This window comes from Schistocerca serialis, chromosome 11 (assembly GCF_023864345.2).
Source record: "Schistocerca serialis cubense isolate TAMUIC-IGC-003099 chromosome 11, iqSchSeri2.2, whole genome shotgun sequence".
NCBI classification, from domain to species: domain Eukaryota; kingdom Metazoa; phylum Arthropoda; class Insecta; order Orthoptera; family Acrididae; genus Schistocerca; species Schistocerca serialis.
The window spans coordinates 12,262,805-12,279,647 of NC_064648.1; the positions used below are offsets into that span (position 1 = coordinate 12,262,805).

General features: G+C 41.8%; 1 protein-coding gene across 1 annotated transcript in view; it reads right to left on the reverse strand.

The window, feature by feature from the left end:
- Positions 1–16,843, reverse strand: part of LOC126427131 (F-box/LRR-repeat protein fbxl-1-like) — a 75,335-nt gene that overhangs the window by 39,566 nt on the left and 18,926 nt on the right. The window contains exon 2 of the mRNA XM_050089356.1: positions 7,404–7,711. Coding sequence (XP_049945313.1) covers positions 7,404–7,711 — 308 coding nt within the window. The remainder of the gene's footprint in view (positions 1–7,403; positions 7,712–16,843) is intronic.

Genomic DNA, 16,843 nt, shown 5'->3' on the forward strand with positions numbered 1-16,843 from the left:
GCCCCACAGAAGTGTGTCCAGACACTTCTGTTCATGTTGTATATTAATGACCTTGAAGACAATATTAACTGTAATCTCAGACTTTTTGCAAGTGATGCAGTTATCTATAATGAAATACTATCTGAAAGAAGCTGCATAAATAATCAGTAAGCTCTTGACAAAATTTCAAAGTGGTACAAAGATTGGCAACTTGCTCTAAATGTTCAGAAATGTAAAATAGTGGACTTCGAAAAATAGAAAAAATGTAGTATCCTATGACGAAAATATCAATGAGTCACTGTTGGAATCGGCCAAATCATACAAATACCTGGATGTAACACTTTATAGGGATACGAAATTGAATGATCACATAGGCTCAGTAATGAGTAAAGAAAGCAGGCAGTAGAGTTCAGTTTATTGGTAGATTAGTGGGGAAGTGCAATCAGTCTATAAAGGAGATTGCTTACAAATCATTCGTGCGACCTATTCTAGAATATCGCTCAAGTGTGTGGGACCTGTACTATGTAGGATTAACACAAGACACTGAATGTATACGGAGAAGGGCAGAATGAATGGTCACAGGTTTGTTCGAGCCGTAGCAAGAGACTGTCACAGAGATGTTGAAAGAAGTGAACTGGCAGGCTCTTGAAGTGAGACATAAACCATACCAGGAAAGTCTACTGAAGTTCTAAGAACTGGCTTTAAATGCTGACTCTAAGAATATACTACAATGCCTTACATATCACTCACACAGGAACATTTTCACTGTACAGCGGAGTGTGCGCTGATATGAAGCTTCCTGGCAGATTAAAACGGTGTGCCAGACCGAGACTCAAACTCGGGACCTTTGCCTTTTGCGGGCAAATGCTCTACCAACTGAGCTACCCAAGCACGACTCACGCCCCGTCCTCACAGCTTTACTTCTGCCAGTACCTTGTCTCCTACCTTCCAAACTTTACAGAAGCTCTCCTGCAAACCATGCAGAACTAGCATGGAGTGTGTGCTGATATGAGACTTCCTGGCAGATTACAATGGTGTGCTGGACCGAGACTCGAACTCAGGACCTTTGCCTTTCGCAGGCAAATGCTCTACCAACTGAGCTACCCAAGCACGACTCACGCCCTGTCCTCACAGCTTTACTTCTGCCAATACCTCGTCTCCTACCTTCCAAACTTTACAGAAGCTCTCCGCTGCAGAGTGAAAATCTCATTCTGGAAACATCCCCCAGGCTGTGGCTAAGCCATGTCTCCGTAATATCCTTTCTTTCAGGAGTGCTAGTTCTGCATGGTTCGCAGGAGAGCTTCTGTAAAGTTTGGAAGGTAGGAGATGAGGTACTGGCAGAAGTAAAGCTGTGAGGATGGGGCGTGAGTCGTGCTTGGGTAGCTCAGTTGGTAGAGCACTTGCCTGCAAAAGGCAAAGGTCCCGAGTTTGAGTCTCGGTCTGGCACACCATTTTAACCTGCCAGGAAGTTGCAAGATCAGAATAATTACAGCATGCACAGAGGCATTAACAATCATTCTTCCTGCACTCTGTACAAGAGTGGAACAGGAAGAAACCCTAATAACAGGTACAGTGGGAGGTACCCTCTGCCAAGCACCTCACAGTGATTAGTGAAATCTTGATTAGATGTAGATGTAGATGTACGTTAGTGATGCTAAAAGTGCTGGGCACTATCTGGATTCTGACTGCCTCTGAACTGAGAATTTTAATTCAAAACGGTTGTGTGTGTGTGCGCAAACTACTGCAAGACCGCCTTACATTGATTTCGAGTCTGGACAATGGCTAGATTGCAGAGATGAAATTAGCTTCCACACTGCCACAGAGAGGAGAGGGACAGATATAGAAGAGATAAAAGGTTTCACACTTTATGCAACACCATCCATAACTTATCAAGCACCTCTCGTCAAGCTTGTAGTCGACACTGGAATGTATGTGCCAGCCAGCTAACTAATGGGCTGCTTCAAGTACAGACTACACAAACCTGCAAAGCTCAGATCCAGCAAAAATGTCTATTGGCACAGCTTTACCTTTCTTAGTAGATATGACACAGCTGATGAGGTAAGCTCTGTTGCCTCATCTCTGAGACAACTACATGCTCTCATTAATACAAGGGTTGCCCAGAAAATAATGCAAAGCATTTTATTTTTTCAGCCAGAAACAATGCTACAAATGCAAAACATTACATACGTATTATTTGAAGTCTCCCGAGAGAGTGTGCCAAGTTTCAGTCACTTCCGACGGATAGCGTAGCTTCGGGACAGTTTCAGAGTGGCGTCTGTAGGTGACAGACGTTACGAGTGATGTGCCGTCATCGAATGACTCGCTGCAGGAAAAGAAATTGTGGGGAATACTCAAAAACTCTTGTCCAGAGTTTAAGGAGCACCTGCTGTTGACAGAAGTACAGTCAGTTGTTGGACACTGAGGGTGAAGTGACACGAAGGCAGTTCGGCAGAGCTCCACGATTTTCAGCGGTCGGGGAGACCGTTGACAGCTCTCGCACCTGACCTAGCCCCCTCGCACTTCCACTTGTTTGGGCCATTAAAGGATGCAATTCGTGGAAGACATTTTGAGGGCAATGAGGAGACGATTCAGACAGTGAAGCACTGGCTCTGGCCCCAGAACAAGGATCGGTACCGACAGGGCACACACGCCCTCATCTCGTGCCGGAGGAAGGCTGTAGAACAGGATGGAGATTACATAGAAAAATAGGGTGTGTAGATTAAGGAAAGGCAAACCTACGTTTCTAGCATTTGTAGACTTACAGAAAGCTTTTGACAATGTTGACTGGAATACTCTCTTTCAAATTCTGAAGGTGGCAGGGGTAAAATATAGGGAGTGAAAGGCTATTTACAATTTGTATAGAAACCAAATGGCAGTTATAAGAGTTGAGGGGCATGAAAGGGAAGCAGTGGTTGGGAAGGGAGTGAGACAGGGTTGTAGCCTCTCCCCGATGTTATTCAATCTGTATATTGAGCAAGCAGTGAAGGAAACAAAAGAAAAATTCGGAGTAGGTATTAAAATCCATGGAGAAGAAATAAAACGTTTGAGGTTCGCCGATGACATTGTAATTCTGTGAGAGACAGCAAGGGACTTGGAAGAGCAGTTGAACGGAATGGACAGTGTCTTGAAAGGAGGATATAAGATGAACATCAACAAAAGTAAAACGAGGATAATGGAATGTAGTTGAATTAAGTTGTGTGATGCTGAGGGAATTAGATTAGGAACTGAGACACTTAAAGTAGTAAAGGAGTTTTGTTATTTGGGGAGCAAAATAACTGATGATGGTCGAAGTACAGGGGATATAAAATGTAGACTGGTAATGGTAAGGAAAGCATTTCTCAAGAAGAGAAATTTGTTAACATCGAGTATAGATTTAAGTGTCAGGAAGTCGTTTCTGAAAGTATTCGTATGGAGTGTAGCCATGTATAGAAGTGAAACATGGACGATAACTAGTTTGGACAAGAAGAGAATAGAAGCTTTCGAAATGTGGTGCTACAGAAGAATGCTGAAGATTAGATGGGTAGATCACATAACTGATGAGGAGGTATTGAATAGGATTGGGGAGAAGAGAAATTTGTGGCACAACTTGACCAGAAGAAGGGATCGGTTGGTAGGACATGTTCTGAGGCATCAAGGGATCACCAATTTAGTATTGGAGGGAAGCGTGGAGGGTAAAAATCGTAGAGGGAGACCAAGAGATGAATACACTAAGCAGATTCAGAAGGATGTAGGCTGCAGTAGGTACTGGGAGATGAAGAAGCTCGCACAGGATAGAGTAGCATGGAGAGCTGCATCAAACCAGTCTCAGAACTGAAGACCACAACAACAGCAACAGATGAAACACCATTATTTTGTGTGTGTAATTCTCATTACGTTCAATAAAGAGTTGTTGAAGAAAAAAAAATGTGGTGCATTACTTTCTGGGCAACCCTTGTAAGTCGACGTGGGAGGAATCGTGCAATAGAAGGCAGGACCCGACCTAAAAATAGTACAAATCAATGTAGTCCAACCAGTTTTATTCCAAATACCTTAGTATGGGGGTATGCTGGAATGGTAGAGTGGTGATTCTGAAGCTTAACGATGTTGCTTACTTAGCCTCATAATTGTGTGACACACTACTGATCCTCGTGTTAGCACATTGACGAGATATCTCTGAGGAAGACGGAGGTGAAAAATTGGCTCAGTCAGTCACCCAACACTCCCTATTCCAGTGCTGTCACCCTATCAGGGGCCAGGCCTTCTGTGAAAGCAGCCACGCCATTTACCAGCTCTGTTGCAACCACTCCACAGCTTTTCATATCAGTACGACTACCAGCCAGCTGTCCACCGGGAGGAACGGCCACTGCCAAACTGTGGCCGACAGTGAAGTGGACCGCCCTGGGGCACGGCGTGCAGCTGAACATAATTTGCTCGATTTCGACGCCTGCATCGTTACCTGGGGCATCTGGGTCCTCCCATTCACTACCAGCCTTTCCGAACTGTGCTCCTGTAACTATCCCAATCTCAACCTACAGTAACATACTGTTCCTGCACTCTGTATCCGACAGTTTCCACTCCCCTACATTCTGTTATCTCCTCTCCATTCCCATCTCCCACCCTCCTTGTTTGCTATTCTCTGCCATTACACCTGCCCACGTTTCCTCGCTCCTCTCCTCGTTTGCTCCTTGTTTTCGCTACCTACCTGTCCCACGACCTCCTAACGCCGCACTCGTCAGCATTTGAGTCCCCACTCACTCCGCTAGGCAGCGTTCGTCTCTCTCTGCACTCGTACACTACCGCCCCTTCCACTTCCTTGCCCCTCCAGATTGTCGCTCGTATCCCACATCGCAGTCGCATTCCGGCCCGAGAAACTGAAGTCGGTGGTCGTGTCTGCGTGAGGTATGCTTTCTTGTACGTACGAATGGCACGTGTCTCTCTTTTACTGATGATGGCTGTGGCTGAAAGCTTTATATAAATGTCTTTAAACTGTGCTCGTCTGTAACTTAATATGTCTTCTTTACGGTAAGTAGCAATCTGTCTTTTCCTACATTGTCGATATTCCTACCCGGAGTTTCCATTACAACAAATCTTCTCGAGAGAGAAAAGCTCGTATCCAAAAATCGATAGGGATCTAGATATCACCATTCCGGTGAAACTCGGCTCTTCCTCTTCTCACACGATGTCCTGCAAACTGTAAATCGAGGGCAACAGGCAGACTGCAAATTCCTAGATCTGCAGGAAGCATTCGACACGGTGCCAAACAGCAGACCGTTAATGAAGGTTTGAGCTCGTAGAATAGGTTCTCAGATAAGTAAGCGTCTCTAAGAGTGTTTACGTAATAGAAAAGTTAGTTAGTTCATTTCGTGTTCCACGGATCATTTTTGCACGATAAATCGTAATCGTCAAACGAGTCTTATTTGATGTTCGCACTGCAAATTAATTTGTAAATATGGCTATATGCTGAACATTTATAAGTTTTTTTTATTATGTATTAAATATACAGATGTGAGTTAGTAATTCTTACTCACAACATTTTACATGTTACAATAATGGAAATTCTTGTACAGAACAGGAGTTGTCAAGTAGAAAGTTTTTTAATTTGTTTTCAAATTTTACTTGGGTGCCTGTCAGACATTTTATGTCCTTGTGTAAGTGATCAAAAATGTTAGTTGCAGCACTGTGCACCCCTTTTTGTGCAAAAGACAACCTTAATGTGGAGTGATGAATGTCATTTCTCCTTCTCCTATTGTAATTTTGTACATCATTGCTCCTTTCGAACTGTAGTGGATTATTTACAACAAACTTCATGAGGGGATAAATACACTGGGAAGCAGTAGTCAGAACTCCTTAAACAGATGTCTACAAGTTGATCACAGGTGAGCAACACATATTATTCTTACAGCCCTTTTTGAGTTATGAAGACTTTCTTTTTTAAAGATGAGTTATCCCAGAAAATTATTTCATATGACGTTATAGAATTAAAATATACAAAATGTCAGCTTACTGTTTTGTCTTTCCGTGGGATTTTCAATGTTTCTAAGCGCAAATGTGGGTGAACTAAGTTGTTTCAGGAATTCCAAAATTTGTTTTTTCCAATTTAAATCCTCATCAATGAGGACAGTGAATGTTCCTCACAGAGAAAGTAACCATCAGGATTTCCCCAGGGAAGTGTGCTAGGACCACTCTTGTCCTCTGTACATCTATATACACAAATGACCAGACAGATAGGGTGAACAGCAACAATTTTCTGACAATCTCAGTCGGTCCGTTCCAATTAGGGGACATCGGCTAGTATGTACTTTTCAATGTCAATAAACCTTACCGACAGCTGTACACTTTAAGATATTTTATTTTATTTTGAAAGCAACCAGTTTCGGCAATTCGTGTTCGTGTTGCCATCTTCAGGCCCCGTACGCTATACAATAAGTTCTGCATGGTTCACAGAAGAGTTTCTGTGAAGTCTGGAAGGTAGGAGACGAGGTAATGGCAGAACTGAGGCTGTGAGGATGGCTCATGAGTCGTGCTCGGGTAGCTCAGACGGTAGAGCACTTGCCCGAGTTCGTGTCTCTGTCTGGCACACAGTTTTAATCTGCCAGGAAGTTTCATACAATAAGTTCATTGACACTGAAAATTTTCTGATGCTGTAGTTTATGGAAAGTGTCATCTTTGAGTGATTGTAGGAAGATTCAGGACGTCTTAGACAGAGTTTCTATTTTATGAGATGGATGGCGGCTTGCTCTAAATGTGGGGAAATGTAAGTTAATAAAAATGACTACGAAAAACAATTCTGTAATGTCTGAATACAGTATTAGTGGTGTGTGACCTGACAGAACATCTAGGCATAATGTAGCAAAGTGATAGGAAATGGAATGAGTGTGTAAAGAGAAGGCAAGTGGTTGACTTTAGTTTTTTGGGAGAATTTTATGGAAATTTAGCTTAGCTATAAAGAAGTCTGCAAATAGAATACTTGTGTTTTGAATGCTGCTCAAGTGTTTGGAATCCGTACCAGATTGGATTAAAGGAATACATGCAATTATTTCAGATTTGAAATCTGTTACAGGTTTGATCAACGCGTATTGCAGAAATACTCTGAGAACTGAAATCCGAATGCCTGTAGGGAAGAAAATATCATTTTTGTGAAGCACTATTGAGAATATTTAGATAACTGGCATTTGTGACAGACTGCAGAATGATTCTACAGCAAGCGACATACGTATCACATAATGACCACAAAGGTAAGGTAAGAGAAATCGGCACTGGTACAGAGGAGAACAGATAGCCACTTTTCAGCTTGCTCCATTTACAAGTGTAGCAGGAAAGATAGTGACTAGAGGTGGTAAAAGGTATCCTCCGCCACGCACCGTACACTGGCTCTTGGAGTATTTTACGTCTGTGTGAATTTAGGTGACGTACCAGAACGCGGAGAAAGATGCCGACAGGCTCACCTCTTCCCCGCCATGGTCCAGCGCACGGTGGCAGAAGTGAGTGTGTCCCTCTTGGCCTTCACGAAGTACTCGACGTCCTCCAGCGGGTGGTAGTCACAGCTGAGGTTTATCTCCCGCAACTTCGAGCAGGTGTCTGCCAGGAAGCGCAGCAGCACGGGCCCCGCACCTCTCCGATTCTCGAACACTTCCAGGCTCTGCAAGTGTTCCAGGCGCGACACCAACTCCGCGTACTGTCGGTCGGCCAGTAAGTTGTTGGTGATTATCAGCTTCTCTATCTTCGGACACTTCTCAAATATGTACTTCAGGAGCTGCAGGGAGAACAAATTGCAGTGTATTTGTTAGTACATCAGTATTTTCCATAGATTACATCTCATTATGGGATGTAACTATTCATTTACTATTGTCATATTTCATACACTGAAACCAACCTTCTCAATACCAGTATTGCTATTAATATTCTCTACGAATTTATACAGCTGCATTCTCGTTAATGTGAAAATAAGTGTAAGAACACCATCTACATCCACACTCAGCAAACCGCAGTGAAGTTGGAGCATGCCGGGACATGTATCATGTATTAGTGCCACTTAAAGTTCATGTCACAACTGGATGAACCGGTTTTGAAACATTTCCTCACCCAGTAGATAGTGCGCAGTGTTCTCGACCTACCTTGCTTTGCTTATTCAATATTGTCTTCCCGGTAGCTGCGTCTGTCTCACCTAAATCACACTGAAATTAAGAAGCCAGGATCCTAGGTTAAGTTTTCCAAAATCAAAAGTCAAGATCGTATTCACTGTTGAACATTTATGTCAACCACAGTGCGATTTATTTGTTATCACTCGCAAACACAATATTCATGTGACCAGGCCTCTTACACTTAATTGTCAAGTTAATATATCATACTTTATAATTTCCCAGGGTTAAAATGATCCTTTCTAATTGGTTTTGAAGTTAACTATAGTGTTTTATTACTTAAATAACATGAGTGAGCTGTATCAATTTAAATACAGGGAACTAACTAATGCATCCGCCGTGGGAATTCCCGACTTATAACCATGGCACCTCTTGAACAATAATTTTTACATATTCAAATTTACTTAATTCTTAATTAATGCACTTACAAAGTTGAGACTGGAGTCATTTTACGAAGAAAATATAGGTAGCAAAAGTATCAAAACAGATCTCGGAATTATACAGTAGTTTGGTCCCAATTGGCACTTAAAGTCATACAGGCTGCAGATTTCAAGTCTTAATATCTATTTAATTAATAGACTTTAGGTTAATTTAAACACTTTGCTGGAATCAGTAAAATTTAGGCTTTCTTTTGGATGCAGTCTTCTAGCTGAATTCGATCTATTAGCTCACTCGAATTTTATTTAATATGTATTGCACAATATATGTCATTGTTCATAACTGTTAATATGATGCATTTCCAATAAAACTAATTAGCTCATTACTTTCAGAATGGACATTAGAATGTACTGAAATAATAGATTTTACAAGGGGAATTTTATTTAAACTATTTCTGAATTCTGTACGATGAGGCTGAACGTCACAGAATCTGTAGTCGGAATCTGAGTAGTGAAAATGAAAAAAAATACAAGTTCATTGCTTAACTAAGTTACTAAAGCAGTGTAAAACCAAAACAGGATATCAGTGGGCAACCCTGCTTCATTACAAAGTGAGTGGAAGAGGGGATGACCCACTGTGTCATCTATTAGGGTTTCTTTCCATTCCGTTCATGTACGGAGCAGAGGAAGAATGATTGTTTGAATGCCCCTCTGCATGCTGTAAATAACCTACTCTTGTTCTCACAATCCTTATGTGAGCAATATATATAAGGGGATGTAGTATATTTATAGAATTATCATTACAAGCATGTTCTTGAAGCTTTTAACAGGCTTTCTCAAGATATATGTAAACTATACGAGTTGGTCGACGTTCAGAAGCAGTCGGAAATTACCACGACTACTGACAAACGATTGACAGCTGCTGCGAATTGGTGTGTCGGAAGAACTCCCGAGAGTCGTGTACCTGTGATACCTCTACCAGAGGTACCTCTTCTCCTGTGGATCCTGCCTCCTCTGCAGAAAGTACAGGATCTGTCATTACCTGTCCAACTGACTTTGCGTGGCTTGTACAGGGCGGACGGTGACCGAGGAGGACTCAGACTGTCGTACCGATCCCCCTAACCGACAAGTTCGAAGTGCCGTCTTTCATTGAAACTGAGCCAGTGGGACCCACTACACCTGTTGTGGGGAAACCTGTTTTGTCCAGTGTCGGGAGGAAGCAAACGCAAAAGGGTAGGGGTCAATTAATCGTCAGCACTTTGAATGTACGGTGAATGGTGGTACCCCTCAGGGAAATGGCAGCAAGGGACGGGAAAGAACATCAGGTGCACTCAGTGCCTGGGGGGGGGGCCTCATTCAACATGTTGAACGGGCTGTTCCAGGAGTCATTGAAAGAATAAGTTGCAGCCAACTACAGACTGTGGCACACATTGGAACAAATGATGTCTGTCGTCTGGGCTCTGAAATCATTCTTGTGTCATTCCGACAACTGGCAGAGAAGGTTGAGAGGACCAGCATTGTGCGTGGAGTTTCAATGAAGCTCACAATTTGCAGCATTGTCCCCGGAAGTGATGGTGGCCCTTTGGTTATGAGTAGAGTGGATGGACTGAACCAGAGAATTCAAAAGTTGTGTGACAAACTAGGCTAAAACTTCCTGGACTTGCACCATAGGGTTGAGAACTTTAGGGACTCCCTAAGTAGGTCAGGCATGCACTACACATCAGAGGTAACTCACTGTGTGTGGGATTCACACAAGGGTTTCTCAGGTTAGGCGACTCTCCATCCAATCCAGATAACAATAGATGTAGGAAACCCAGAAGTATCAGTGTAAGATCGAAAGAAATGTCTCCCACAGGTGAGAGTATTGAAATCCTAATGGTTAACTGTGCAATACAAGAAGAATGGGCAGCTTTGAGAGATGAAATAGTGGAGGCAGCAGAGGATCAAGTAGGTAAAAATATGAGGGCTAGCAGAAATCCTTGGGTAACTCAGCAGTTATTGAATTTAACTGATGAAAGAAGAAAATATAAAAATGCCATAAATGAAGCAGGCAAAAAGAAATACGAACATTTCAAAAATGAGATCGACAGGGAGGGCAAAATGCTTATACAGGGATGGCTAGAGGTCAACTGTAAAGATGAGCGCAGATGGAAAACCAGCCCTAAGCAAAGAAGGAAATGCAGAAAGGTGGAAGGAGTATATTGAGGGTCTATACAAGGGTAATGTACTTGAGGGTAATATTATGGAAATGCAAGATGACGTAGATGAAAATGAAATGGGAGATATGATACGGCTGAAGAATTTGACAGAGCATTGAAAGACCTAAGTCAAAACAAGGCCTGGGAAGTAGACAACACTCCACAACACTCAGCCATGTGAGAGCCTGTCATGGCAAAACTCTTCCATCTGGTGAGAAAGATGTACGAGACAGGTGAAATACCCTTAGACTTCAAGAAGAATACAATAATTTCAATCCCAAAGAAAGCAGGTGTTGATAGATGTGAAAATTACCAAACTATCGGTTTAATACGTCACGGTTGCAAAATACTAACACGAATTTTTTGCAGACGAATGGAAGAACTGGTAGAAGCCGAGTCACCGAAGATCAATTTGGATTCTGTAGAAATGTTGAAAAATGTGAGGCAATACTGGCCCTACAACTTGGAAGATGGGTTAAGGAAAGGCAAACTTATGTTTCTAGCATTTGTAAACTCAGAAAAAGCTTTTGACAATGTTGACTGGAATAATCTTGTTCAAATACTGAAGGTAGCAGGTGTTATTTACAGGGAGCGTAAAACTATTTACAACTTGTACAGAAACCAGATTGCAATTATAAGAGTCAAAGGGCATGAAAGGGAAGCAGCAGTTGAGAAGGGAGTGAGACAGGGTTGTAGCCTATCCCTGATATTATTCAATCTGTATATTGAGCAAGCAGTAAAGGAAACAAAAGAAAATTTGGAGAAAGAATTAAAATTTATGGAGAAGAAATAAAACCTTTGAGGTTTGCCGATGACATTGTAATTCTCTCGAAGACAGCAAAGGACCTGGAAGAGCAGCTGAACAGAATGGACAATGTCTTGAAAGAAGGAAATGAGATTAATGTTGTAAGGGATCTGTGATCCCACGAACACAGATACTAGTATCCGACGCCCAGGTCAATAGTAGACAGGAGTCGATTGTCGAGCGCTGCAGGAGGCAGTGAGAGGAGTGTCGAGTGAGTGGCAGTACTGAGAAGATGGGCAAGAAGGGTGGTAGAGCCGAGTATGGTGTCAATGGCGGATGTGCCGAATGAGGAGTAAATTGTAAATTCACGGAAGTGTAACAAATGAGCGCGTCCCCATTATCGTTGTGGGGTTGACCCTCATCAATACCGATTTGTGAGTGATATAAAACCGAAAGTGACAAGTGCCGAATTTTGTGTTTCGCATGAACCGCGTCTGCCAGTAACGACCGTCGATTGCAGTGAGGATTGTTGTGAATGTTAACCATCATCATTGTGTGTGGCAAAGTACTTAAAAATCAGCAACCAATAACAGATATAACCGTAATTAAGCGTGTAAGGCGAAGGTAGCCACTGCCTCAGAATTTGCACGCAGGTTGCAGACTGAGCTGTCTATTTGTAGCATCGTACCCAGGGTCGATCGTGGTCCTCCGGTTTGCAGCAGAGTGGAAGATCTAAACCAGAGGCTCAGACGACTCTGTGGCAGTATCGGATGCAAATTTCACGACCTCCGCTATCGGGTGCAGAATTTTAAGGTTCCCATTAATAGGTCAGGCGTGCACTAAAGTGCGCGTCATTTACAACGGCGGGCAAGTTTAGGTTCTTTCTCAACATCTGACGTCACAAAACACAGTCAGCCGATGAACAGAGAATGACGTTGCCAGAACTCGACTGCAGTGCAGAGCACGGACGAGTGTCTTAAGTTTTAGAAACGTTCAGTCATAAATAAAGTAATCAAACAAAAGCAAAGTCTTGATAGCAGACTTTTTTTTATAGAAAGTTTGGAAAAAGCATTCTTTATACCAACTGCTTCATATTCTATTAATTAATTAAGCCAAACAAGCAATAAGCCTCCTAATTCAGGTGATAGCAAGGAAAGGTGTTTGTATCATTCTCACGAACCGCTTTTTTGCAATAAAGAAAAGCGGTAATTGTTTATTTCCTATTGTACTTAGATGAAACATGAGCAATTCGTAGTCATACCAACAGTGTTTGTCGGTATTTTGCTTGGTATTTTTAATTAATTAAGCCAAACAAGCAATAAGCCTCCTAATTCAGGTGATAGCAAGGAAAGGTGTTTGTATCATTCTCACGAACCGCTTTTTTGCAATAAAGAAAAGCGGTAATTGTTTATTTCCTATTGTACTTAGATGAAACGTGAGCAATTCGTAGTCATACCAACAGTGTTTGTCGGTATTTTGCTAGATATTTTAGAGTACTCCAGGACTTTTGTTAAACGGAATGCGGGGAGCACGTCTCTTAGCAGCGAAAGGGTTAGTGCGGCCGTGGTGGCTTTACTTCATAAACTGCGCGCTCCCGCCTAAACGTAAGTTGGCGCTGCTTCTCTTGGCGTGTACGTCGTTTGCAACTGGCAACGCAGCAATCTCCCGCATCTGGGCGGGCATGCGCAAGCCGCCAAGATAAAAGAATTGAACTATAAATGCAGGATGCGGCTACTAGAGTAGTGGAGTACGTGTGGTGTGCACACGGAGCTGTTTCAGGTTAGAGAACTCCTCCCTTGGGAGCAAAGATGATTTGCATGTCAAATCAACCACAGCAACCACGGAGATTCTTGGTCCTCGCAGATCAGAGATAGAAAGATTAATATGATTTTAGTAAACTGCAGGAGCATCCCAGGAAAGGTCCAAGAATTAGTATCGCTTACTGAAGGTGGCATTGCACAGTTAGTATTGGGAAAAGAAAGCTGGTTGAAACCAGACATCAGTGACAATGAAATCCTAAGTTCAGACTGGAATGTTTATCCTAGGGATAGGTTAGTCGCCAATGGTGGCAGCGTGCATATTGCAGTAAAAAATTTGATAATATCTAGTGAGGTTACCACGGACTCCGAATGTGAATTAATCTGGGTGAAATTGAGTGTCAAATAACGGTCAACAATGGTTATCCAATGCTTTCATAGACCACCTGGGTCAGGATCTGTAGTTGTAGAATGCTTCGGACAGAACTTGCACAATATCATTAGTAATTTTCCTGATTGTGCCGCTGTAATAGGGGGTGACTTCCACTTGCCAGGTATAGATTGGAAGTGTTATGCCATCAAAAGTGGTGCCAGAGACAGAGAATCATGAGCCATTGTCCTGGAAGTCTTGCCCTAAAATTACTTTGAGTAGATAGTTAGAGAACCAACTTGAGAGGATAACGTTTTAGACCTCCTGGCAACAAACATACCTGAACTTATAAAATCAGTTAACGCAGAGAAAGGTATCAGTAATCACAAGGCTGTGACAGAATCTATGATGACGGGTCCTACAAGGAATGTTAAGAAAGGTAGGAAGACATATTTGCTCAGCAAGGGTGACAGGATATAAATTTCAGAATATCTCAGCAGTTAGTATCAAATATTCGGTGATGAGGACAAAGATGTGGAGAACAAATGGAAAAAATTCAAAGGCATCGTTCAATATGCCCTACACAAGTATGTTATGAGTAATGTTTTAAGAGATGGAAAAGATCCACCATGGTGTAATAATCATGTTAGAAAAGCACTACATAAACAAAGAGCACTTCAACTCAGATTCAAGAGAAGTAAAAACCTAGGTGACAAATAAAAGCTGAACAAAGCGAAAATGAGTGTAAGGAGAGCAATGAGAGAAGCGTTCAATGATTTTGAAAGTAAGACATTGTCAACAAATCTGAGAAAAAACCCTAAGAGAGGCTGTGTCGCCTGGCCACCAAGAGCTGTTACACAATGATTTGAATCACGGATCCAGTTATATGGCTCCCTCCGTGTATAGCAATTTTACGACTATGACGTGTGGGGCCTGAAGATGGCATCAATGTAATGCCGAAACTGATAGCACATAGAATTTCATAAAATAAAATAAATTTCTACAATACATACGGCTGTTGGTAAATTATCGCATCAGGAAGTTCATGCCAGCGTCCATAATGGATCAACGAAGACTACGAGATTTTGGTTGTATGTAAAATCAGTAAGTGGGTCAAAATCATTTATTCATTCTCTTGGTGACCACACTGGCACCAAAATGGAAGATAACAAAGAGAAGGCCAAAATACTGAATTCGGTCTTCTGAAGTTGCTTCACCGTGGACTTTCAATCATCGTACGACCATCGAAGTGGCAGATATTGAGATAACTGATCACGGAACTGAAAAGCAGCTACAATAGCTTAATAGTGGAAAGGTTTGAGACCCAGATGAGATACCTATAAGATTCTATAAAGATTATGCAAAAGAACTTGCTCCCCTTCTAGCAGTAATTTATTGCAGATCGCTTGAGCAATGAAAAATACCTAACAACTGGAAAAAAGGCAGGTCATTCCCGTTTTTAAGAAAGGCCGTAAGACAGATCCACACGGTTAAAGACGTATATCATTGATGTCAATCTGTTGTAGAATTATGGAACATGTTTTATGCTCAAGAATTATGACATTTTTGGAAAATGAACATCTCCTTTATAAAAATCAACATGGATTCCACAAATAGGAATCCTGTGAAACTCAGCCCACTCTATTCCTCCATGAGATCCACAGCACTGTGGACAATGGTGCTCAGGTTGACGCCATGTTCCTTGATTTCAGTAAGGCATTTGACACCGTCCCTCATTGCCATTTAATGAAAAAAATATGTGGTTACGGAGTATCACAGCAGACCTGCAATTGGATTCAAGACATTCTTGCAGACAGAACTCAACATGTTGCTCTTAATGGAACTAAATCGACAGGTGTAAAGGTAATATTCGGAGTACCACAGGGAAGTGTGATAGGACCGTTGCTGTTAACAATATACATAAATGATTTAGAAGAAAGCATCGGATGCTCTTTAAGGCTATTCGCAGATGACACAGTTGTCTATACCAAAGTAGCAACATCAGAAGATAATAAGAATTTGCAGAACAACCTGTAGAGAATTGATGAATGGAACAGACTCTGGCAGTTGACCCTGAACATAAATAAATGTAACATATTGCGCATACATAGAAAAAGAAATCCACTACTGTACAGCTACACTATTGATGACAAACACATTGAGACAGTGTCTGCCATAAAATATCCAAGTGTGACTATCCAGAGTGACCTTAAGTGGAATGACCATATAAAACAGATACTGGGAAAAGCAGACACAAGACTCAGATTCATCGGAAGAATCTTAAGGAAATATAACTCATTCACAAAAGAAGTGGCTTATAAGGCATTTGTTCATCTGATTCTTGAGTATTGTTCATCTATCTGGGATCCCTATCAGGTAGAACTGGTAGAGAAGATAAAGAAGATCCAACAAAGAGCAGCACATTTCATCACGGGATCTTTTAGCTGGCGAGAGAGCATTACAGAGATGTTATACAAACTCCACTGGTAGATGTTACAACAGAGGCATTGTGCATCACGGAGAGATTTCCTATTGAAATTTCAGGACAGCACTTTTCAGGAGGAGTCCGACAACATATTACTTCGCCCCGACATACATCCCGTGTATTAACCACGAGGAGAAAATTCAAGAAATTAGAGCCAATACAGAGACTTACCGACAATCAATCTTCCCACACACTATTCAGGAGTGGAACAGGGTTGCAGGGTCAAAAAGTGGTAGTGAAAGTACCCTCCACCACACATCATTAGGTGGCTTGCAGAGTATGATGTAGATGTAGATGAAAGGGTGAAATGCTTAACTCAATTTTCAAATGTTCCTTTACAAAGGAAAACCCAGGAGAATTGCTCCAATTTAATCCTCAAACCACTGGAAAGATTAATTAAATAAGTGTTAGTGTCAATGGTGCTGAGAAACAGCTGAAATTGTTAAAACTAAACAAAGCTCCAGGGCCCAATGGAGTTCCTGTCAGATTCTCTGCTGAATTTGCAGCCAAGTTAACCCCTCTCCTCACTACAATCTATCATAGATCCTCGAACAAAAAGCCGTGCCGAATTTTTGAAAAAATGGCACAGGTCACACTCATCTACAAGAAGCGTTGTAGAAGTGATGCACGGTTTTTTAAAAAATTGATCATGTGAAAATCCCAATTTGCACTTTTCTCACATGTCATACTGAAAGCTTTGGATCAAGGCAACCAGGTAGACACAGTGTTTCTCGATTTCCAAAAAGCATTTGTCTTAGTACTGCAATGTCAAAAGTATGATCATATGGGTATCAAATGAAATTTGTGACTGGGTT